Source organism: Malaya genurostris, chromosome 1 (genome assembly GCF_030247185.1).
Source record: "Malaya genurostris strain Urasoe2022 chromosome 1, Malgen_1.1, whole genome shotgun sequence".
Taxonomy (NCBI): Eukaryota; Metazoa; Arthropoda; class Insecta; order Diptera; family Culicidae; genus Malaya; species Malaya genurostris.
In genome coordinates, this window is record NC_080570.1 from 142,514,366 (window position 1) to 142,539,767 (window position 25,402).

Sequence of the window (25,402 nt, forward strand, 5' to 3'; positions counted from 1 at the left end):
TAAACACAAAAATTAGAGTGATTAGCGGCCCTTACACGAGCATTAAAAATGTCAGTTTTAATGTAACTAAGTAATGATGTATTTCAAATTTGTTAGAAATCTCGTCATTACTGCACCATTACTCGTTCATTAATAATTCAGTAATGACATTTTTAATGACTCGTGTAAGGGTCGCTATTGCATCATGGCTTAGCATTTATTTGAAGAAGTTTACTGATATTTGAATATGTCGCGTTCGAATTCATTTGAGTGAAACCAAAAATGGTTTATTCGTATTCGTTCGAAAGTATTCATTCGTCGTATGATCGATACGGGCGTAAACAAGAATGAGGGTAATAGACTCTGCTCGCCTTAATTAGTATTTGTATTGATTAGGGTCCGAGCGCAGGGGGATTGATTCATACTTCGTTCTCAGAATTTGTTTAACAGTGTCAATATTGTGGATGACACACTTTAAAAATTTTGCGCCTTTCCCACCTTTTGAACATGATTCACGCGTGATCTGTCAAAAACAGTGTTGCCGAAATGATACCAGTAAAAAATCACCCTTTTAGATTGCCACATTGCTGTTAAATAGATATAAGTTCCTTTTGACTCAGATAAGACGAACCAGTTGAGTAATGCTGCATAAAGTTTGCACCTCGATTCTGTTTTGCTCGATCGAATACGAAATTTTGCATTCTGTATCTCGATACAGTTTGATTTGCAAATTTTTACATTCTATCGAAGTACAGAATAGGGGTGAATATCATTTGTCGATTTTGCATCGAATCACCCCAAGTAACAAACAGTTCTTCAATTACTGATTTTTTTTGTGTTGCTTAAAAGCTCACGCACAAGTTTTGGTAACCTGAAAGTACAGAAAAAATTCCGTGTTAAGTTTTTCGCTTCTTATGCAAACACATTGATTTTTGACAGCTGGGCCCTAGCACAAAATTTGGCTAACCCCTAAATGAATACAGAACCATCCACATTATCTAAAAGACGAACTGAGTAATGAATTCTTATCCGACTGCTCGTTTCTGAGTGCTCGATCAACACGATTGACAGGGACATTATGAATGGCATTGAGTTTTCGCTCACTTGCGTTAATGCGTTAAAAGTCAGCTAGAGGAATGGGCGATGCTGACTAATACAGGCCCTTTTGTTGTTTTCCAGGAATTTCAATAAATAATAAAACTTGGGCCCTTATTACCGGTATCACTACACGGTGAAAACCAAGTGAAGTGATTGTGACCCTTATTATCGGTATCACTTCCGGTGAAAATCGAGTGAAGTGAATTTAGATCCTTATTACGGAAGCCGCTGCAGAGACAAAAGTAATTTCTTGGATGAACTTGATGTCATTATGAACATCACGCCTCCAACATTTTATCGAAAAAAATAGTTTTTTCCACTACAGTGATCACTTCACTAAGCGTGATACAGGTAATAGGTAAAATCAAGTGAAGTGACATGTAAGTGAAGTGAATGTGAAAGTGGAAGTGAGAACGATAATAAGGGCCTTGAAGTTTACAATTTACACGTTCAGTTACATAAAATTTTTATTTCCTATTTAACTAAAAAACAGCACGATAACGTGCAAAATAGGAATATTGAATATTCAATTCGCTTTTTCTCACTCAGTTCCGACTAGAGATGGGCAATCCGTTCGCGAACGGTTCAAATGAGTGATCAATAGTTCTTTGTTGAAGAGCGGGATTTCTCTAATAATGGTGTGACGTTACGAAACCTAATTCGAGTGACCTGTTTTCTTTGTTTTTTTGCTCGCTAGAACTAAATTCTAGTGTGGTCTTTGCAGAAGCATACAAAGAACGAACGAGAGAACTAGTTCTTTTGATGGAACTGACTAGTTCTGAACGGTTCTTTCAAAATGAACGGTTTTTCTCATCACTACATTATTCCTTACAATGGTCCTGTCAAGCTTTGGTCTGTTTGACAAGGTGTCACTACATAGAAGAAGTACTACAGTGGGTGAACGGTTTTTTATATGAACGGTTCTGCCCATCAATAGTTCCGACCGATTTCCAAACAAACCGGCTGCAGCTGAAATTCATTCGAAATCGGTTGTTGCACTGGATGCCGCATTAAATCAGATTTCATACTGAACTCCACAAGGAATACTGAATAAAAAATGTATGCCCACTTGAATTTGATTCGGAATTCATTCTAAACTAATAGTGTGCGCAAGGAAAACACGTTGGCCCTTATTACCATTCTCTTTTCCACTTCCACTTTCACTTCACCCACCCACTTCACTTGATTTTACCTATTACCAGTATCACGCTCAGTATAGTAATCACTGTAGTGAAAAAAATCATTTTTTCCAACAAAATTTTTGTGATTTGATGTTCATAATAACAACAAACTCATTTAAGTGTTTACTTTTTTATCTGAAGACTTCAGTGATAAAAACCTACGTTCACCTCACTTGATTTTCACCGTGTAGTGATACCCGTAAAATGGGCCGTTGTTTTTTTGGCAACTTAGTACAGAACAAGTTCTGTATGAATTTTCTGAAGCTAAAGAATGTATTTTATAAGCTGCTTAGTAGTTCGTTTGATTGCGTCGCGTGAACTTTCAAGTGTACATAATTTAAGCAGTCAAGTATTTACTCTATGAACTCTACTTCAATATTTAACACGAATTGACACATATTCCTGTTGGCAGTAAAACAAGAAAATCCAAATTACATTCTGAAAAAAACACAAAATGTCCGAAGAAAATTTTCTTATTGCATTACTAACAACATGGATTATATCGTGGGCCAAGAATCCCCAAAGGAAGCTATCTTGAGACACTTCTTTTTGTGCTTTTCGGGAATGATCTGACCAACAATATAAGCTCTATTTCGATTTGTATATTGGATCACGTACGCCTCGATCTCATCGCAAACAACACATCACTGTTGTCATTTAGTTATTGATTTCGTTCGATTTGATCATTTTTAAAGTAAAAATATATTTCTGTCGTGTTTATTTTACTTGGTAATTTTAACAACCGACCGGTTGTCATAGATAATCTAAAAGTTAAAGAAATTTTTCAACTCTGCATATAAACACATCCAATCTCCCCCGTTTTCTTAGCCTCCTAGCCCTCACAGACTATCGCCAATGCCGTGCCCCTTGAGTTTCTCCGGTGACCGATACTCCGGCATCGCCACGAAGCGCCGAACCAGCCAATCTCGAATCCCAGTCGGTGTGATGCGAAACAGAAAGTGATAAAATCGATATCGCCACGGTTCGCATTTGTAAATTCGTTTCGGTTGTTCTTCCAGCAGAGCATCGGTAAATCGTTTCAGCACCGGATGATCCTTCGGTAGGCATTGAACCGGTTTCGTGCCCGAAATCACCTTCAGATAGGCGTTGTACTCGTCGAAGTAAGTACCGTAGAACTCCTGCTGTTCAGGGCTAAACGCCGACCGCATTGCAGCCGCGTAGCGCATCTGATTCGCACAGATGTTACTCTGCATCACCAGCGAACCGGGAATGAAGTTAACCACCGGAACGCCATAGCTGGACATTTCCATGCGTAAACTTTCGGTCCAGAAGCGAAGTGCTGCCTTTGTTGCCGAGTACACCGACAGACCGGGTAGGGCCTGCAACGAACAGTGACTGGTAACGTTGATCAGCCGGGCCCCGTACCGACGTAACAACGGCAGAAACGATTTCGTCACCCGCATCGTCCCGAGCAGGTTCACCTCGACCTGCTGTTCGAAATGTTCGTTCAGTTGCCATTCGAACTCTCCGAAGCACATCACGCCGGCGTTGTTGATGAGTGCGAATAATTCTGGGAGATAAAAAAAAAAACAAAACGTGGGGATGATGTCAGGATATTTAAAATTACAGTACTGCATACCGCATTCGGGATTTAGTTCGAGAAACGATTTGATGGATTTGTTCGCCACCAGCACGTGTTCCTCGAGCGTAATGTTCAACGGTACGATGAACATTCGACCGTTAAGGCCGTCGACTTCCTTCAACAGCAAGGATCCTTCCGAGTCCTTGTCCAAACATCCAGCGAATACGACAAATCCTAAACGGTGACATAGGAGAGCTATGTTGAAACTGAAAAAAAGATGAAATGAATTTTCTACAAAAAAAAACCACTGCCTCCTGTGAGAATCGAACTCACGACCGCTGGTTTACAAGACCAGCGCTCTGCCATCTGAGCTAAAGAGGCACACGATGCAAGTGTTACTCAGAGCATATTTTGAACGGAGTCCGCCGATGAAACATGGCATTAAGGAACGGCATGAAAATGAATTACGGTAACGTTCCTTCGCCCAGTGATGCCAGTGATGGTCGTTGCTAAGAACTTTGAGCCACCCATCTGACACCGGTGTGTGAGCACCAGCCATTTGAAAGTATACCGATTACGTTGAGCCCCTCGCGTTTCGAGCCCCAAACACTGCGATGTTTTCATACTCATCGCGACTCTCAAATTGTGAAAATTATCTCCACTTGACGTCCCAAAACACTGTCTGCTGTATTTTAGGTAAACCGACAAGTTATTGTGAGAGAGTCGACCCAAAATTCACTAATTTTCGTGCACTAAACAAGGTAAACGCGTAAAACAAATGTATTACTGTTTGTTTGTTTACGTTGCAATCAGCTGATTTTGAAGTTCCGATTTTGATCTCATCAAGATGGCGTCGTGACAGGGGGCCGCTTTGAGCTCTCAATTCTCATTTATTCTGAATTTCGTACACTAATAAAAATTTGCACGATCAATTCATATGCATAACCAAAGCGATTTGTTTCAGGATTTCATGTGTAAATTCACTAAGATGCAAGACTAGATTATTTTTCACTTAGCTTAGATTTGTTTTTCCTTTGGATGTGATGTGTTTTGCTATTGAATCGAACTACATGTGTTAAACGCTTCATTCTCTAGTGGAAATGAGTACATCACAAATGTACGTGCAAAACACTTGATTCGGTCAACCGTGTTTCAATTGAAATCTATATGGAAAACAATGTGACATTCAGATGAATTTCATATAGAATCTAGAATTAACGATATATCTTATCGTTTTGATGTACATTTCAGATAAATGCAGCATGATTTCCACTAAATATCGACAGTTTTAACACTCATTTTATGAGTAAAAAGTATAATTTCATGAACTTTTTGTGTTCTACACGTAGTGCGTGCAAAATAGGTTAATGGAGGTATTTTGATCACTCTAACATGTTCTGGCCCGGCTCTCCTACATTTGGTTGTAACCTAAATGAAGAACATACTTATACCTAATATGTTTAAAATGGAATAATTTTTACAATTCTGAGACACGATGTACTTCATTTCATTTGGATACAACCAGAAATATTTACGCCGGTCAAAAGTATTTTAGAGTGGCCAAAACACCTTCGTTACCTTAGGAGCTTCTAATTTTATTGAATACATTGGAGCTATCTTCCAACAATGTATCTTAGGTGTAAAAAGGGACTAGTACCTTATGTTTATCAAACTCAAGTATAAAATTAATCGAAAATAGTTAGATTATTCTATTGACAAGGTTTGCGATATCCTCAAAAGAAAATGAAAATCATAACCCAAACCATTTCATTTTTGCAGAACTTTTCTCCGAGTGTAGCTGCTAACTACAGCTTTTTTCAAAATTCTTCAATAATTTAACCAAAAATTTAAACATCTTGTCCCAATATTCTAACATCTTTTTGGTTAGATAGTATTCTGCTGAAATTGACTGTCATATAAACCAATCTTAAATAAACAAATTGCAGTTACAACAAAACCACTTATTTTTTGAACAATTTCAAAGTAAAATGTATGCCAATTAATATCAATAAAAAAATAATAATGTCCAAATTTAATTAACAACCGTATAAAGGTGCACTTACCCCAACCCCGAGTCACATCCGGTTACGATCACGATCAGTCGCTCGTTGGGTCGCCTTTTTCGCCGATCCCTGGCAGTGCCAGTCAGTAGCAGTAGCAGCAGCGAACCGCCGGTCGTCAGGGCAGCATACTTGAGCAGCTCTGTGGTCCCACCGCGCTGCAGGACACTCAGCATACCGAGAGCACCGGTTCCCACCAGGAACAACGTTTCCGTTGCCAACGTCAACAGGGAACAGCAAGAATCCGCTAAGGTTAAAATTGATTCCGAACTAGGACTGCAGCTGCTGCTGCCGTCGATGCCGGTTGCACTAGACAGAGATGATACTACGGATTCAACTGACACAGACGCTCCTAGCGGGTCCGGAGAGGTCATTCATGCGGTGGATGATTGAGAGCAACTGAATTAAGTTGCTCCAGACGATCGCTTCAGGAATAGCAAACGAATGTAAATTTGACGGCTTCGTAGCGATCGGAGAGAGCAAAAAATGAAATTCAAATTTGCTTTGCCTGTCGGGTTCGAGGAAAAGCATGCTGTGATTGTGTTTGTATGATTTATGCTAACAAAATGAAATTAAAGACAGTCGGTAAAGTAGAACCCAACCTATGTTTTGCAGTAGTCCAAAAACTTAACCGAAACCCCATCAATCACGTTTTGTTTCAACTTTGAATGGTTTCAGTCGTAAAATTTTTTAATACTTTTCGTGTTTACCTGGAGTTTGAATCATAGACGAAAGTAAAATACAGACATAGAGTTGACATACACATTTTGATCCACTACTCAAACGAAACATAATCAAATGGTAATTAAATAAATTGATATAAAAATCAACCCATCATAATGCCGAAGACTGCAGACAGAGTCGAGGCCGGAAACTGAGTCGAGCTTGGCGCGGACCAAAGCGGGACATGTACTTATAGCAAATCAGAAACCCTGTCAAAGATTTCTCGCTTGTACTCCGACAGGGTCCGTTTTATTTGTCTATTCGGCTCAGTTTCTGGCACTGACTCTGCCTGCAGCCAAAAATAGGATTCCAGATTAGTCTTAAACCAACAGTGGAAAGAAAATTCTTTCGTTGTTTCATATAAAAGAGCAGATTGAATTTTCCACAATTCTTTATTTTCTTGCCATATTTATTTCACGGAAATAAATAATTATACCCTTCAAACGAATGGTTTTCGTTACATCCCTCGTGATGTGGATGAATCTGCAATTAAACGGAAAAAACAATGATTTTTTGAAACCCTTCTAAGCAATTGTTAATGTTTAACATAAAACGCGATAAATCAGTTGCTAACTATATTGACAGTCACGAATGATCAGTCGAAAGATGGTGATTGAGTTTATTCATCATTGTAAATATTGCTCATTTTTTGTAAACAGACGAAACTTACCTCTTATTCGAAGAGACCGAATCCCATGTCGTCATCCTCGGACTCGGATTCCTCCTTCTTTTCCTCTGTAATAAGAGAAAGAAAACAGAAGCAATGAGTAAACAATAGCCTGCATATCAGCTTTGCAGGTTATGTTACTTACCCTTCTTTTCTTCGGCTGGTGCGGCAGCTGCAGCACCACCGGCGGCGGCACCAGGGGCAGCTGGACCAGCACCACCGGCTGGCATAGATGATAGCTTTTCACGGCCGGAAGCAATCAGCTCCTCCACAGATTTGCCCTTCAGTTCATTCACTACTTTGGAGACGCGAGCCGAGTCCGCTTCAATACCGACAGAGCTGAGGATTTTCTCGATGTCAGCATTTGAAGGGGAGGCATTGCCGCCCAGGACAGCCAAAAGGTATGCAGCCACGTAACGCATTCTGGGAAAAAAGTCAATATAAAATCGGATTAGAAACGTGAGCATTCAAATATGGAAGTAGCACGAATGGTGAAACCAGCAAAGCGTGTGATGATTTGTTTACCGCCATATCAACAAAAATAGCCAAACATCTGCATCAAACACAACATAAAACTATTCAAGCAGTGAAAATAAGTTACAAGCATCCAGAAAACTTACTTTTAAGTCCGCTGGACACGAAACGAGAGCAGCACGAAAATAATACAGAACTCACTTGTTTGACGATCAAACTAGAAAGAGATCTGACGGAGCGGAAGTTGATTTGTCATCCAAATGATGTGGGATGTGAAGCAGCACCTGGTGGTGATTAGTTGAGGCTCAACAATTTACTCGAACAGAATCCAACTCCTACACTGAAATGAAAAATATGATAGCAACTGTTTTTCATACGCGCAAAATATTGTACAAAAGTAAAAATTCCGTGTAATTGGAACAAATTTTGTTGTTGATATAGCGACAGTAACAATTCTGGTTTGATTAAACCAATGTTTATTTTTCAAACAATCAATATTTGTTTGAAACAATCATATTCAAATTTGAAACAATCCTATTTTGTTTGAATCTGCGAATTTTCGGTTTGAAACAATTATTTTTTTGGTTCAATGGGCAACTGAAGATAAACACTAGATAAGGTCCTAATTGCAAATGACAGTTTATCTTTGATTATTTTCTCTTCCGATTATTACGGTCATATCGGCAATCCCTCTCTCTAACACTTTACATTGAATAATGACTGAAACAATCAACTTTCGATCTGCACTTCAGAATTTGTTGGAAAATGCATATTTTTAATTCAATTTCCATATTATCTAAAGAGGGAATTTGATTGACAAGAAATATAGATTTTATTTCAATATTTTCGTCAATCAGGCGATGTTTCTTGTATTATTTATAATATTGTCGGGGAACGAGCTGTTGATATGTTCAATATGACGGAAATCGGACGAACTAAAGAGAATTAATTTTTTCATTCTAATTGTTGGCAAACAAAAATATGTTCAAATGTTTGGGGGTTGTGAAGTGTTTCTCTGGTTGTTCGAAAACACAGGAGATAATTCGTTAGCTTAAGAAACTTGTACAAAACTAACATCTAGAAACCTAAACAATTGTTTTCTGAGATGATGCTGTTATACACAAAACATTAACTCATTTAGAAATTTTATTGATCCATAAGCGAATATTTTATTTGACGATTTTACATAGAAATACATTGAACTGAAAATTCTAAAAACATCTGAATGGTCAACATTTTCATTATATTTTTTTCGGTAAAATTCTTGAAGAAATTAAATTTTCAAATCCCTAGGCATTTAAATAAAAATTTACCATAACCATTAACGGTACTAACTAACAGTAGCGTTTATAGTTTAAATGTTTTCTTGTTGCTTAGAAAATATAAAACGGACGCAATTTTTGAAATTATGCGATGATTTTTCAAAATATTTTTTTTTCATAAATCGCATAATTCGGTAATTTTTAAACGGCAACAAAATCATGTTGAATTGTCAAACAAGTACCGAACAGGTATGTAAACCGAATAGAATCATGTAACAAAAGGTTGGTAATTTTGTTTATTTTCAAATCTGGATCAAATGGATTTCCGTATTTCATAAAACAACACAAATTTTCAATTTACGATTGTGTTTTTCGGATTTGAATATTTTCCACACAAACTAGTGAAAAAAAAGATCTGTTTATCAGTTGACACCGGTAAAAATGAAGAAAAATTTATACTTCGTGTCCTGCACTCAAGCAAATTGAGTAGTGAAAATCATAAGGCAAATCTTATGATGCATCAAAAATCACCAAAATCATAATTTCATAAGATAAATATGAAAAATACCCCTCTGCATTATACATCTTATCTATCACTATTATAGTATTCATACGAACAATTTATGAACTTCACAATATATGAGAGAAGTTATGTTTATGATAGAATTTTAGCACAATGTTCCTAAAAATTTCGTATAAATTTCATAAGGCGTTTTATTGGAATTCCTATTTTCGGGATTTCATAAGGCGGTCTTATGATTCGCTTACGATATTCTTGTGGCTAAAAATCATTCGAAACCATTATGAAATTCCATATATTTTTTGCCTGAGTGTGGTTGACCAGAACTATGAGCATCTTCCATTGCGCAATCTGTAGAGTCCACCAGAACGATATATGTTGACAGCAAGTGAACATATCGATAATAAATTATTTTCTGTCTATAAATAAATAAATAACTGATGTTTTAAAAACATATGCACTTGTACCGCAGTCCATGCGACGAACCCTTTAAAAATGTTTATCGTTTGGTAAATTAAAAGACACTTGTGAAAAAATTTAATAACTATTTAACAGATAGTTTTCATGACAATCTGAATTTACAGAAGCTAATTTTACCATACAGATAGCATGAATTTTACCGTTTACAGTATGAGTTGTATATTTATTAACCAAATTAACGAATAACGGAACGTTCGTTAACCAAATAACGAATAACGGAAGATCTGTATCACTCTGTATAAAAAATCTGTATTTATCTGTATTCACTAATAAAATTAAATTTCAACAATTAAATGGTATTAAAGAGCAATAACTCTTTCCATCTGTCTGTGAATTCAAATACTAATAGATTGCTCATATGAAAAAGCGTTTTTTTTTTGCTTCTTGGGAAATCCGTATTAAATTTAAAAAATCTGTATCAATTCTGTATTCTGTACGCGCGTGTAAAAATATGTATAAGATAAATATGTATAAATGGCATCTCTGGTTTGGTGGTTCAGAGTATACACTCTGAAATTTAATTCCACTGTTCGGTAATTTTTGACGAAAACTTACGGTAATTCTCGGTTGATTTTTCATTAGGGCGTATAAGCAAGTGGCAGTTTCTCTTTAATCACTCTCTCTTTCGGTTGTTGGGATGTGATTAAAAAGATTTTCTATGATTTCACTACTCTGTTTGAAAGTCGAAAGTTTCGGGTATCATTTTATACAAAGAGTTGAGTGATAAACGTGGAAACCGCTTGGTGATTAATAGAAGAGAAAGCAAACGAAGAGAAACTCCCACTTGCTTATACGCCATAATGAAAAATCAACCGAGAATTCTTTTTAAAAATCTAAGTTTTCGGATATCATTTTATACAAAGAGTTGAGTGGTACACGTGAAAACCGTTTGGTAATTAATAGCTGAGCTGAAGTAGATGGCCCGTAGTTGCACTTCGTGATTGACCGAATGGGTGGAAATGTACAATGAACCAAGAAAATGAAGCTTGGGAGAAGCAAATCATTTTCACTGTACATACCCACTCACTCCTAACTTTTTATTAAATGATCAATAACGACGCTGGCTACGACCAAAGACTGTGCTACTGAGGGAAAGGAAGGAATGTTAGTCCGATACTCGTTGTTTCTAGAGACCGCGAGTACCACTGTATCTCCACGAGTATCGCGGGATAGGAGATTTGTTAGTAGGGAGGGAACCAGATCCGGATATGTTTTGGTAAACAATATGATCTCAACAAAACCTGATTTTCGATACTCAGGAGAAATATAAGAAAAAAATTGAAAATATCTCCAAGGAACGATCTCATCAGAATCCCTTTTCTCCTGCTCGCTCTGCTGTCCGCAACGCGAGATGAAACACGACTACTGAAAGAATAAAATAAAAACACTCGCGAATGGGTCCTCTGCAAACCAACCCTTGATCTACAGTCTGAATGACACGATCGACTTCTAAACTTTCACACATTCCATAGAAATTCGACAACAACGGTGCCTCGATCGGTTAATAGGTTAGTATCGTTGAATTTTGGGGCGGTAAAATCTCAGTTTCTGCCGCTTGAGCATCTTTAGTTTCGCGGATCAATATTATTCAATGGATATCACTCTCACTACTAAACATACACTTGCTACACCTGCATTATCACACAAAATAACTATTTGAACCAGATTTTTAACTATAACTATCAAAAAACACATTGAAATTATACTTTTTCGAGAGCAGCACCAGGACACCGCATCGCACTCCCAGTGATTCCAACTTCTATTCGTAAACCGCTTGGTAATTAATAGAAGAGAAAGTAAAAAAGAGACACTGTCACTTGCTCTTACGGCATTCTGAAAAATCAACCGAGAAATGTATTCTTAAATTCAATCAACAATGAAATTTCAATAACAAAATAAAATAAAAAAACAAAATTTTTAATTATTTGTTTCATTGTTCCACTCAAGGGGCAAATCACTCTAAACTCTAGACAATCTCATACTAATAAACTCATTTCATTCCAAAATAATCTTCTCTAATCTCATTTAATCCCACTAGTCTAGATAAGTTTGGGTAATTTTAAACTAATCCAACCTAGTTTTGCCTAATCTTGTTTGAAGTGTATCTGTCATTCGAGCTCGCAAAATAAAGTGTATGGCAAGTAAACAAAGAACGTTTTTAAGATGCTTTCTCAGGTAAATATATAAATATGGTAATATGGCAAAAAAGTACATCTGTCATTCGAGCTCGTCGAATATCGACTGTGTTTTGAATAAAAGGTAGCAATTCCTGGAACAGCTCGTGAAGCCATATCAAGCGACTCCCACCGACATCTGATCCGGTAGAATAATCCTAATAACGATGCTGGAATCAATCGTCATCGCGGAAGGAGAATAAATATACAACGGCAACAGCTTGGAACAAATTGGACATCGTGGTATAATTTTCTATCTGCTGATGCAATTCAATCATCAAGCTGAGTGGGATAACGAGACGAGACGCAGTTGACGGTCTAGTGTTTCCCCGTAGTAGTGATTTCAATCATGTTCAGAAATATTACGAATACGACAACTGTCTCGGATTTCAATAGTAAGTACTTTGACTTTGACTCAACTTTGATCTAAACTATAAACTATTTGCAGATACAATCAGCCAGCATTTCGTACCCGAATAACCAAGCGGTTCATAGCAGATGTACCAAAGACAAAAGTAAGTAGCTGGACAAGCTTCATCTCTCACACAGATGTACTCGATATTCCTACAGTAATTACCCGCCGATTTGGTTAAGGGAACGGTGTCTGTTTAAAATATGGATGGTAACAATGCAATTCCACTATTCAAGCCGAAGTTCTATGAGGATTGCAGTTCAACAGCAATCAACATATTTAGAAGCAGCAACATACATATGTTACAGTAATAATAATAATAAGATTCCTGAGGTTTAGTAAATGTACAAATGAGGTTTAGTAAATATACATAGATGCGTTGAGGCATTCTCGCTGATCAATATGTGGAGAGTTGTACAACTAATCCTCCTACTAACGGTGTTCTATTGTTACTGTGTTGGATACAATAAATTTTTTATTTACATTGTGTATTACTACATCGGAAATGCAAAGACCATTTATAATCAAATCGATATAATCATTCCCAATGGGTCAAAAGAACCAATGGTAGATTTCTTGTGTTTATTTTCTCTTCTGGTAATAACTTATCAATTTTCTACGTTTACTAATTTTATTGGAAATTTAGCGCAATTATAATTATGATGTAAGGTAAACTAACTTATTCTGTCTATTGGGAGTTCGTGTAATGAAATTCAATAACTTTTACTTAAAACAAGACAACAATTTTAAATAAATTGACCTGCGTTGAGCAGTTGCATAAAGAAAAGAAACAAATACTACGTTGACAGCTTCTTATGACAAAATAATGATCTCGGCTAAACTTTTCTAATCCCATTTTAATCCAGCGAGATCCCTGTCAAACTTTTTTACCTCCGGTAAAACTTGTTCGAGTTCAGACAAAGTTTAGAGTGATTTGCCCCTTGGTTCCACTTTTACCAAACAATCTGTCAATATTCGCTATCGAAGAAATTGAACCAGGCACACAATTTCAAACTGAGTATTCATTTTAACACAAGACAAACAACAAATTTCCTTCTTTTTCGTTAACTTTAAGTAAGTGGTTATTGGTAGATAATTAATATAATAAGATATCAAGAAACAAACTTTACTTTACTAATTTTACTTTCAGTGTATAATTTAAAATCAATTAACTTTTTCGAGTGTATTTTAGTTTTGGGTCATTTTCAGTCATTTCGAATGAGAATGTATTTACACCAGTGACAGACAGCGACTGTGTTTTATTACGTTTTGGCCAGAGATGCCAGGTCTGCAGATTTGTCTGTAAATCTGCAGATTTGGGGTATAGTGCTGCAGACATTTTTTGTTGTGCAGACTTTTACAGACTTTTAAAATTCTCGCAGACTTTTGCAGAGTTTTGAAATTCTCACAGACTTTCGTCTATATTTACAGAATTTTGAAATTTCCGCGACCTTTTTTTTTTTTTTTTTTGCTCACCAAGTCAGTTTTGCGTGTCATACTTTATATAGAAATTGCTGCCAGCAAGACATACTTCTGACTTCAGATTTTTTTTCAGATTTACAGACCCTGTCTGCAGATATTTGAAATTTTTACCTGGCATCTCTGGTTTTGGCATACCGTTCTTGGAAGAAAAATAAATCAATATTATATTTTTTCGTGATTTAGTTTAAGATTCCACTGATCCCGACCATGGCAGGTGGTCAACCACGGGTTCCGATTTCCATGCTTCTGCAGGATAAGTCGTCAACTACGGAAGACGATGAGGAACCGAAGAAAAAATCTCGTGAAGATTGGCGCAAGGCCAAAGAACTGGAGGAAGCCCGTAAAGCGGGTACCGCCCCGGCTGCTGTTGACGAGGAGGGCAAAGATATAAATCCACATATTCCACAGTACATTAGTTCGGCACCGTGGTATTACAATACTGCCGGTCCGACACTGAAACATCAGCGGCCTCAGGAAGATCGGAAGACTGATTTTTCCGGAGTAGACGAGTGGTACAAACGTGGCGTAGATACCACTAAGGTAGTAACCAAATTTAGGAAGGGAGCTTGCGAAAATTGTGGAGCTGTAACACACAAGAAGAAGGACTGCATGGAACGGCCAAGGAAGGTGGGGGCCAAGTTTAGTGGTGGGAAAATTGCCTACGATGAATTCGTGCAGCCGAAGATAATCTCCGACTACGATGGCAAACGCGATCGTTGGGCTGGTTACGATCCGGCCAATCATCGGGAAATCGTAGAGGAATATCAGAAAATCGAACAGGCAAAGCGAGAACTGAGAGCGCAGAAATTGAAGGAGAATCCTGATTTGGAAAATGAGGAGGAAGGTGAAGACGACGAGGATAAGTACGTGGATGAGGTTGACATGCCTGGCACGAAGGTAAATTATTCTTTTTTGAAAAGTGTACAATCGAATTTAATCCGTCCTCGTTTACAGGTTGATTCAAAACAACGTATCACGGTAAGAAATCTGCGTATTCGCGAGGACACGGCTAAATATTTGCGCAATTTGGATCCAAACTCAGCGTACTACGATCCAAAAACTCGTTCGATGCGAGACAATCCCAATCCGCATCTTAATCCCGAAGAAACGGACTTTGCCGGGGAGAATTTTGTCCGCTATTCGGGAGATATACAGAAACACGCCCAGGCACAATTATTTGCCTGGGAAGCTCACGGAAAGGGCGTAGATGTTCATGTCCTGGCAGAACCGACCAAACTAGAGCTACTGCAGATGGAGTACGAGAAGAAAAAGGATCAATTTAAGGATCAAAGCAAAAATAAAGTACTGGAAAAGTACGGCGGAGAGGAGCATTTGGAGGCGCCGCCGAAGGCGTTGCTTCTTGCCCAGACCGAAAACTATGTTGAATATAGCCGCTTCGGTAAGGTTATCAAAGGAGAGGACAAACCAATTATTCGGTCCCGCTATGAAGAGGATGTTCTCGTTAACAATCACTCGACGGTGTGGGGTTCATTTTGGAAAGATGGTACGTGGGGTTATAAGTGTTGCGAATCTACGATCAAGAATTCCTACTGCGTCGGAGAAAATGGTAAAGCTTCGGGAACGATAAAACCAATCGAAACAGTGGAACCGGTTGCCGGGCCTTCCCGGGTTGTTTCTGAACAACATAAGGAGCATTTTGGAAAGCCAAAACAGCTTTCTACTAAAAAGAATGATGAAGATAACTCCAGCAGCACTGGTAGTAGCAGTAGTAGTGGCAGCAGCAGCAGCAGTAGTAGTAGCAGCAGCGACAGTAGTAGCAGCAGCAGTAGTAGTAGTAGTGATTCCTCATCCGATTCGGAATCAGATCCAGAAGATCGCAAGAAGTCAAAGAAATCCAAGAAGAAGCGAAGGAAGGAGAAGAGCAAGTTGAAGAAAGAAGCAAAGAAAGCACAGAAGACGGCCGAGAAGGAGAAGGTGCGGGATAAACTACAATTGGCACTACTCGCAGAGGAACGAAATCAGAAGCGAGCCGAAGAATTGCTTAAAATGGACGAACGGAAGCGACCGTACAACAGCATGTTCGAGGCCAGGGCTCCCACCGAGGAGGAGATGGAAGCTTATCTGATGAAGCGGCGTCGTGACGAAGATCCGATGATGCAGTTTTCGAAGAATTAAAGTTGATTGTAACCTGCTAACAGAAGGAATAAAGATTGGTGTGTGCTCGGAAGAAACTAAAAGTGTTTGCATTACTCTCGATGTCAAAATGATGTTTATCTATAACAAAATAAATTGGTGTTTGTTATCGAATCTATAAGTGTCATAGTTATTGACTGCTTAAGATTTATTTCAATAACTGGAACACAAATTTGTAAAATACCGTAAGGCCTGTCACTTAGCATTAATTTTGTGTTTATGCATACATTTAGGCTATTGATAAAATTTCGTCCGATTTAAGCCAAATATAAATTGAGGCGATCACGTGTTCGATATTCTTTGATTTTTAACACGAAAAACGTTGAAATGAAATGCAGAGGAGCTGCTCGTGTGATGTCCCTTTCTTCAAGAGCAGTCCGATCGTTAAAGAAGACTTCACTCTTCTGCGATCGCTGCGCTGCTCAAGTGGCGAGCTTTGAACTTAGTAATAGTGATAACTTTCATATTTTGCTTGAAGATTGAAAAAAATTTCTGTTTTATTATATTGTTTATCATGAATCCAATACTAACAAACAAAAACATATAAAAATTTGATAAAAAATAATCGATAATTAACGATTCAGTAACTTTATATGGTTTAATGGATATTTATGAAGAAATCGTATCAAATTCGAAGAATTGGAGTAGGGTGCTGTTTCTAAATCTGGAAAATTCTTAGATTTTACGGTTTATTATATCAATTGGAGCCTAATTGATAAATTGATTTTCAAATATATCGGACAATTTTAAATTATGCGTTTGATGAAAATATGTAAATAGTCATTTTATTACCCAAAGACACTAAAATGTAGAACTGATTCCAAACGGTTCTGCCAGTCTCAGAATCCGGCAGAAACAGAACCGCGTTCATAAACACTATACGAAATTCTCTGCCGGAAATAGTTGTTGCATTGTTGCCAGACTCTTGCGGGAATTGTAGCAGAATGCTTGAGCTTGAGCGACCACCCCTGGTTGCTACTCCGTTACTGATAGGAATTAGCTGAAATTGTACAGGGAGTTCCTAGATGATTCGACCTGGGACTGGTAAATCATCCTTCAATGTACATCTTCTGGTAATCCCAGAAATCATTGATCAGTACCGGCGCCGGCCAGGCCCGAACGTAGATCGTCTAAGGAATGGGAAGGGATGTTAGTCCAACACTTGTTGTTACTAGAGGCCGTATATACTACTGTGCACTCCACAAGTGTCACGGGAGAAGGATTTTTGTTAGTAAAAATTTCAGTATTGGTATTATTCGCGCGCGACTCAGTATGTTCCGGTTTCAAGATGCTCGGATGCACCACTAAACTCACTGACTTCCCGAGTGAACGTTTCAACAATATCCTATATTGAAGTTCGAGGAAACAGAAGAAAAATTTGCAATACTATCGCGTAAAGAATAAAAACTTCCCTATTTTTTAAAAATGAAACTACGTGATACAAAATAAACAAGCGAATTGGATTTAGACAAAAAAGTTGATTCATTGCATTGAAATATTCTAAACAGTTGTTATAAAATCATTATAAATCACCAATTAAAGGTCAACAGATTTCACACGCGTCTTGATTCTTTATTATTTCCGTTTTATTATTTTAATTATTTATTAAATTTATTAATTGGTTATATTGGTTGATCTGGGCAGTCGTCTACCGAAAAAAATATTAATTTACTGTTTGAAATATTAATATCAAGTGTATTTTACTATGTATTAAATATACCGATATATGTTATCTCTGTTATTAACTTTGTAATATAAACGGATTTGCGCAATGGTTGATTTCATTTATTTTATAATCCTGAAAGACAATCAATAACATGGAAGAAGAAATCATTCGTAATAAAACTTTTCTCCGAAGCTAGACGGAAATTGATAGGTTGAATAAAGGGATAATTTAGTAAAATAGAGTAATCAGAAGTGAAACATTGAAAATATCTGATAACTGAAAGGAAAAAGAAACTCCTGCAATTGTCGCCTTTTACGACATGGAAGCAGGAACCCAGTGGATCTATTCTTGGTTCATTTTTTTCCGCCGGATTCCACACGGCATCTAGGCTGGTACAGTCCGGAGAGAGCTAATAGATACTATAAATCTCCTAGTGGACCCCAGCCCCTCTTGCGGGAATTGTAGCAGAATGCCGAGAAAAAGTGCGTTTTGTTCAAATCACCCGTCGACATAAAAATAAAGCAACCGAACTTTTTTTTTTTATTTTGTAAAATATAATACAGATGTTATATAAAATTGTTATTGTTTGTTTTTAATCCTGTTTTGTGTGTGCTAAATATTATCATTCGTATTGTACTTGAGGTTTCTCGCACTTGATACAAGTCTTCTGATCATGATATCATATCACTGGGATAAATCAGCGTTCAATTTCGTATGATATCGAGTGAACGGGAAAACGAATTGCTTGAAACGAGCCTTGGGAGATATGTCAATATGTCCGCCATTTTGATTATTTTTTATTTATGAAAACTGTTATTCTTAAAAGGTTAAAGAACTGCCTACATTTCTGATGAAATGTTCTTAGTTATTACCAACGTTACGGATGAGATATCGTAGCTCTACTTACTGGTACTCTAGTAAAGATTTAGTCTCTGCATGTAACCAGATAACTATATAATTTTTAGTACGTTCTCCTCAGCTTCGGGTTTATTTTAAAAGAAACTGAAAATCAGCACGGGAAAAAATGAGAAGAAAACGAATTTACAATTCTGTTCGCATCTTCTTACTCAATTCCGACAGATTTCCGAATCAACCAGCTGTAGGCGAATTTCATTCGGAATCGGTTCTTGCGCTAGAGTTGGAAATTATTTTAATGTCCACATGGAATTGATTCGGAATTCATTCGGATCTGATGATGTGGGAGTGTAGTGAAATGGCGTAAGTCGTCTAACTTTTTCACTAACACATTCACAAAATGATCGAAATAAGTAATGTAATGAGTAATAACATTTATAATGTCACTGGCAATCAGGTTGATCGAGCACCAACTCTGGTGAAAATTCTAGCACTTCCGTCATTTCGAATGTGCGTGACTAAGGTTGGTGTTTTTGTTAGCTCCCAGCAAATTGCAACAGTTTATGCCGGAATTCTAGGAAGACCTTGTCATTTACTAATTCTGTACAGAGATGCCAGATATTTTCATAGAAAATCTGTATTCTTTGTATAAAAAAATCTGTATTAATCTGTATTCACTAATAAAATGAAATTCTTACAACAAAATGATGCTAAGATTTGTTATTCCAATAGATTGTGGTTGTAGGATGGTAGATTCAATACGTCATTGCCGCGCTCACAAGAATATTCAACGACGAAGTTTCATTTTTTTTATCCACAACAATTGAATTGTAATTCCATATATTTATCTAGTTAGAAATTGGTGACTTTATAATTTGACATGGAATTTCAACGCTCAATATGCAACGTCAAGTCGGTTCATACAACTCTCAGTTTGACAGTAAAGTTTCATGATGCCATTACTTCCTTGAATAAAGTACTGTCTCTGAGCGTATCTTTTTTCAATAAATCTGTATAAAATGTTCAAAACAACGAACGTAACAATGAGAGATTCTCTTTGTTTACTTTCTCTTTCGATTATTGCGAAATATTCCTGCTTTTTTCGGTAATTTCTTCAGTGCAGATTCAAAGAGCCATCAGGCTTTAGTTATTATTATTGGTAAATAATTCGAGTGAAGGATTGCTAACAGTACCGTAATAATTGAAATAGAGAATAAACAAAGAGAATCTCTCATTATTACATTCGTCGTTTTGAACATTTTATACAGATTTATTGGAAAAAGATACGCTCAGAGACAGTAATTTATTCAAGGAAGTAATGGCATCATGAAATTTTACTGTCAAACTGAGAGTTGTATGAACCGACTTGACGTTGCATATTGGGCGTTGAAATTCCATGTCAAATTATAAAGCCACCAATTTCTAACTAGATAAATATATGGAATTACAATTTAATTGCTGTGGATAAAAAAAATGAAACTTCGTCGTTGAATATTCTTGTGAGCGCGGCAATGACATATTGAATCTACATTCGTCGTTTTGAATATTTCATACAGAAATACTCTTTTCTGTTAGTTTTTCATTCATTTGGTTTCTCCAATATAGGTTTCCACTAAGTCATTGTCAAAAAATTGAATATCAGTTCAAATTGGTTTCAAATTATTATATAAATCGTTTTCACAGATTTCCATATTAATTTGTAATTTGTCCGTTGATTGATAGACTTTTATATCGTCACTGGAATCAAATACTAAAAGATAGCTCAGACAGAAAAATTAATTTTTTTCTTTCTTACTTTTTGTGAGATTTGTATAAATCTGTATTAAATTGAGGAAATCTGTATAAAATCTGTACTCTGTATTAAATCTGTATGAGCATGTAAAAATCTGTATAATAAAGATAAATCTGTATAAATGGCATCTCTGTTTCTGTATTTTCGAAAAACTTGTAGAATCAAATTTATATATTCAGTTTTATACTTATTTAGAAAACGAATTGAAAATTCAGTCCGACTCTTCTCACTCAATTCCAATTGATTCGTATTGATTCGGATTTCATACTGAATTCAACATGGTATTTAGAGTGAAAAATTTTCGCCCATTCGGATTCGATTCGGAATTCATTACGAACTGACAATGTGGGTGTGCTCTTGTGCGAAACGTAATATTTCTAGAAAATTGTTAAAAGGAAATCGATCGTGTGGTTCTGATAAAAATAAAAATAAAATTTTGATGTTAAAATTTCTACGCAAATGACAAATATGATTATTCCAATCTAAATTAAGTCTTGAAAAAATTAATGAATTCTATAAAAATCATTATTTAATTCGGGTGTTTTTGTATGTCTTTAGAACATGCTACTAGTTTTTCTAAACTAAAAAAAATTCGAAGGTGTAAACAACTGAGATAGTAACGTAAAAAGATGTGGTCAATGTCTATTTCCAATCGGTCACTTCGTCCTCGTAATAGAAAACTCCTCTTTCTGCAACTCGAACCGTTTACAAACATATTCGTCCTTCTACGGATTCTTTTCTAATTTGTCTTGTACGAACCGTACCGTACAATGAGGAAACTTGTAAAATTATGTTACCCGGATATCAAATTACGAGTATATCATATCACTGCGTAGTCTGACCGGCACATGCCCAGTCAGGTTGTAGAATGTGGTTCACCTATAAACGCATCATCAGAACGTGAATCACGCTTTCTGATCTGTGATTGACCATTGAAAAACACAAACACCTTAGACCTTATGGAACAAAAAAAAAACTTTATCAACAGGCCTATCGTAAACAGAAAACCTACGCATCACTGAATGCCGCCGAGTCGCCTGCCGGGAAGGGATGGAAACCACAACTTCAAACATTCCATCCACGTTGGTTTGCTGTCTCTTGGCGGCAGGATATCGATTTCACCGCACCAATAAAACCAACTCGAAACCAACGCCGGTAGGCTTCCTCAGTCTGGTTTTGATCGTCCAGGAGAACGCACGTATCGGAGTGGTGACTCGTAGTTATGCGCAGTCCTAGTGGCAAGAGAGCGTCATGACCAAACAATCGGCCGCGTGTTCTATCACTCTCGCTAGTATGGTGAAGAACAGTAACATCCGAAAGAAGTCTCGCTCCCTGAACAGTACCCCGGAAAGTTTTGAGTGCCAGCAGGTTTTACCGCCGGTATCCATCGTCACTCCAGTTTCGACCGGTACCCGTCAGCATCAGTCTTCTCTGAGAAGCTACAATAAGTGGTCTCCGACGGAGCAGGGGGCGACACTGGTTTGGCGGGATTTGTGTGTGTATGCCACCGGAAAGGGAGACCATGGCCCGATCAAGCGAATTATCAACAACGTTAGCGGAGCGGTCACTCCGGGAACGCTGATTGCACTGATGGGCTCGAGTGGTGCCGGAAAGAGTACTCTAATGTCGGCGTTGGCATATCGAACGCAACGTGAGAAACCTTTCAAGTGATCATAAGGACGCTAATCAACGTTGGTTTCTCTTTCAGCTGGCACCGTTGTACAGGGAGAAATCTTGGTGAATGGTCATCCCATTGGACCCTACATGTACCGGCTGAGCGGATTCGTCCATCAGGATGATCTGTTCATGGGTTCACTGACGGTCGGTGAGCATCTTTATTTCATGGCGAAGTTGAAACTTGAACGGGGTTCCAACAGACAGAACATTTCTCGTCTGATTCAGGAGTTACTTGAACGCACCGGACTAGCAAAATGTATCGATACAAGAATTGGTGAAGTCGGTGAAGGTAAAATGCTTTCCGGTGGTGAGAAGAAACGATTGGCATTTGCCACCGAGCTACTAACCAAGCCAACAATTTTGTTTTGTGACGAACCGACGACGGGTTTGGATTCGTACAGTGCACAAAATCTAGTTTCAACTCTGCAACTGCTAGCCAAACGAGGCACTGCCATTATATGTACGATCCATCAACCATCTAGCCAACTGTTCTCCATGTTTGATCAGGTTATGCTACTGGCCGATGGACGCGTTGCCTACGCCGGGAAACCTAACGATGCGTTGGTGTTTTTTGAACAGCAAGGCTACAGTTGTCCTTCCAACTACAATCCAGCCGAATTTCTGATTGGTGTGCTAGCCACTGCTCCGGGATATGAGAAAGCTTCGCAACGATCGGCACACCGTATGTGTGACCTGTTCGCCGTCAGTGAAGCCGCTGGCCAGCGTGACGTGCTGATCAACCTGGAGATGCATATTGCCGAAAGTGCCAACTTCAATGTTAAAGACGCTAAAAATCTATTCCGCAAACCGTTCTGGGTGTTGACCACTTTTTGGTTAACGTATCGAGCCTTTCTTGTGGTTGTGCGAGATCCAACGATTCAGTGGTTAAGGCTTTTGCAAAAAATTGTTCGTGATGGCTAAGTTTCCTATGTTTACTTCTAGATAACGATATTATTTTTTTTTTCATTCTAGGCTATCGCACTCATGGCAGGGCTTTGCTTTTCCGGTGCCATCAAACTCGACCAGCTCGGTGTTCAAGCTATTCAAGGAATTCTTTTTATTTTCGTTTCGGAAAACACATTCTCGCCAATGTACTCGGTTCTGTCGGTTTTCCCAGATACGTTCCCCCTATTTATGCGGGAAACGAAATCTGGTTTGTACCGAACCTCTCAGTACTATGTTGCCAATATGCTAGCCATGCTGCCGGGACTTATCGCTGAGCCGCTCATTTTCGTTATTATTGCCTACTGGTTGGCAGCCCTGCGCCCAACGTTATTCGCGTTCATGATCACGGTCATCGCTTCGACCTTGGTCATGAATGTTTCCACTGCCTGTGGGTGCTTCTTTTCAGCCGCTTTCAATTCACTCCCACTAGCGATGGCCTATCTGGTTCCGTTCGATTACATTCTCATGATTACGTCCGGTGTGTTCATCAAACTTAGCTCGATGCCGGGTGCGATCTCCTGGATGCCGTACATTTCCTGGATGATGTACGCCAACGAAGCCATGTCGATCGCCCAATGGCAGGGCGTCACTAACATCAGTGAGTTTCGAATTGATCTGCCGAGTGATTGAAAGTTATTTATTTATTTTCATATTCCTGCACAGCGTGTTCCATGGAAGATCCTAATCTGCCTTGCATGCGCACTGGAGAAGAAGTTCTGACAAACTACAGTTTCAACGAGGCTCATCTCTGGCGAAACATCTGGGCAATGGTGGTAATCTACTTTGGTTTTCATATGCTCGGCTGTTTGTTTCTGTGGCGTAAGACAAGATATGGCTAGAGTCACGTCTTCACGTCTTCCTATTGTAGCAAATGTTTCCAAGCGAAGAAAAATATAAATGATTGGATCTGGTGAATTCATGGCTTGAATAATTGTTTTTCGAAAGAAAGCTGATCTTACTTTGATATTTGACAATTTCTGCTTCATTCGGACAATTTTTTCTCAATATAATCTATTCCAGAGTACTCAATTGAACGATAATTTTCCTCAACATCAACAGTTCCTAATACACGCATATGTCAATTATGGTAATGTAGTAGTGTTGCCAGTTTAGAAAAATTGTTGTCAATTTCGCTTGAAGCTGACATTAACTTAGTTTTGGTCTAAACTTCCATTAAATCCAGACCGTGAAAGTTTCAAGTATCTTCACACGGGGTTTTATAAAATTCTGGGTGCTCAGGAATTTTTACGGCTCATTTGACCTTAAGCTTTGCGTGGCAGTTTAACATTTGAAACACAAAGTGTTTTCTCTATAGCTGGATCTCATTGTTATCTTCTTCCTTCGAGGAGATTCATTATCATTGTTATACATCGAATAAATGGGGAGCAGTGGATCGCTATTCACGTTTACTGGTTCGCTGTTGCTGGCAGAAAGATCAATTTACTCTCTTAAAACTTGATATTTAATCGATATTAGAGCAAATATTGTGTCTACCGAGATATTTTGTTCACAATTTCCGAGTTGAAAGCAGTTTTAATGGGATAGCGATAAACGGCAATGTATTTTGCCCTATTCAACAGCAATCGAACTTTTCACCGAAATCAGAAAACCGAAGATATGAGACTACTGAAATCGCAGTGAACAGCTTTTACACAGCCGAAATTCGGTAAACCATCAAAGTAGCCATTCTGCTTCGCTGTGCAGGACTGAGCGATGGCAATAAACATAGCTTGGATTTTTTTTTTGTTCTGGAACTTAGTAACAGACCGGCGAATTCTCCTTTGGGAGTCAAATGAATCGTCAAATTCATATGTTATAGCATAGGAATTTCACGATTCGTTTGGCTCTCTGAGAAGTATTCGTCAGTCTGTTACTATGTGAGTCTGCACTCTCCCCTACGAATTTATCATTCATATGAAACCGAAAATATCAGTAAATGTAAATTATCTGCCGGATTGAAAATACTGGGAATTTCGACAGTTTTAAAGTTTGCCGAAGTCAATGCCGAGCAGTTGGCTGTTCAAATTTCGGTAAAGTTATGCCGAGTATATGAAAAAAAGATAGATTTATATGAAAAGTATTTAATAGTTTTAGCCAATTTATATGTTTTCAGCTCTACGAGCAATGCCGATGTGGTACTTTACAAAATCGACAAGAGATATTCACCCAAATTCTGAATTTTGTTCGAATCGGATTGTTTCGATCGAATACGAAATTTTGCATTCTGTAGCTCGATCGAGTTCGAGCTTTCCATACAA

General features: G+C 37.9%; 4 protein-coding genes, 1 long non-coding RNA gene and 1 other non-coding gene across 8 annotated transcripts; 3 read left to right on the forward strand and 3 right to left on the reverse strand.

Moving 5' to 3' along the window:
- Nucleotides 1-2,863: 2,863 nt before the first annotated feature.
- LOC131425993 (D-beta-hydroxybutyrate dehydrogenase, mitochondrial) lies at nucleotides 2,864-6,364 on the reverse strand. The gene is made up of 3 exons (XM_058588360.1): nucleotides 5,865-6,364; nucleotides 3,859-4,067; nucleotides 2,864-3,789 (listed from the first exon to the last, which is right to left on the reverse strand). Exons 1-3 carry the CDS (start codon nucleotides 6,233-6,235, stop codon nucleotides 3,098-3,100), a joined length of 1,272 nt encoding a protein of 423 aa, XP_058444343.1. The 5' UTR covers nucleotides 6,236-6,364; the 3' UTR covers nucleotides 2,864-3,097.
- Nucleotides 4,110-4,182, reverse strand: Trnat-ugu (transfer RNA threonine (anticodon UGU)). Its single transcript has one exon. It is a non-coding gene; the product is annotated as a tRNA-Thr (tRNA).
- Nucleotides 6,365-6,957: 593 nt separating the features above from the next.
- On the reverse strand, nucleotides 6,958-7,995 carry LOC131425994 (large ribosomal subunit protein P2). 2 transcript variants are annotated; one of them, XM_058588362.1, is made up of 4 exons: nucleotides 7,872-7,995; nucleotides 7,397-7,674; nucleotides 7,255-7,319; nucleotides 6,958-7,067 (listed from the first exon to the last, which is right to left on the reverse strand). In XM_058588362.1, exons 2-3 carry the CDS (start codon nucleotides 7,671-7,673, stop codon nucleotides 7,258-7,260), a joined length of 339 nt encoding a protein of 112 aa, XP_058444345.1. In that variant the 5' UTR covers nucleotide 7,674; nucleotides 7,872-7,995; the 3' UTR covers nucleotides 6,958-7,067; nucleotides 7,255-7,257. The 2 variants fall into 2 exon arrangements, with proteins under 2 accessions (XP_058444345.1, XP_058444346.1); XM_058588363.1 differs by having other exon boundaries at nucleotides 7,927-7,975.
- Nucleotides 7,996-12,087: 4,092 nt separating this feature from the next.
- LOC131425387 (uncharacterized) lies at nucleotides 12,088-13,164 on the forward strand. 2 transcript variants are annotated; one of them, XR_009228984.1, is made up of 3 exons: nucleotides 12,088-12,162; nucleotides 12,214-12,556; nucleotides 12,610-13,164. It is a non-coding gene; the product is annotated as an uncharacterized LOC131425387 (long non-coding RNA). The 2 variants fall into 2 exon arrangements; XR_009228986.1 differs by having other exon boundaries at nucleotides 12,123-12,162; nucleotides 12,247-12,556.
- A 910-nt stretch (nucleotides 13,165-14,074) lies between these two features.
- Nucleotides 14,075-16,325, forward strand: LOC131425995 (pre-mRNA-splicing factor Slu7). The gene is made up of 2 exons (XM_058588364.1): nucleotides 14,075-14,952; nucleotides 15,010-16,325. Exons 1-2 carry the CDS (start codon nucleotides 14,263-14,265, stop codon nucleotides 16,189-16,191), a joined length of 1,872 nt encoding a protein of 623 aa, XP_058444347.1. The 5' UTR covers nucleotides 14,075-14,262; the 3' UTR covers nucleotides 16,192-16,325.
- Nucleotides 16,326-21,671: 5,346 nt separating this feature from the next.
- LOC131425996 (protein scarlet) lies at nucleotides 21,672-24,059 on the forward strand. Its single transcript, XM_058588365.1, has 4 exons — nucleotides 21,672-22,173; nucleotides 22,231-23,105; nucleotides 23,172-23,742; nucleotides 23,808-24,059. The coding sequence occupies exons 1-4, from the start codon at nucleotides 21,774-21,776 to the stop codon at nucleotides 23,981-23,983; spliced, it is 2,022 nt and encodes a 673-aa protein (XP_058444348.1). The 5' UTR covers nucleotides 21,672-21,773; the 3' UTR covers nucleotides 23,984-24,059.
- The last annotated feature ends 1,343 nt before the right edge of the window (nucleotides 24,060-25,402 follow it).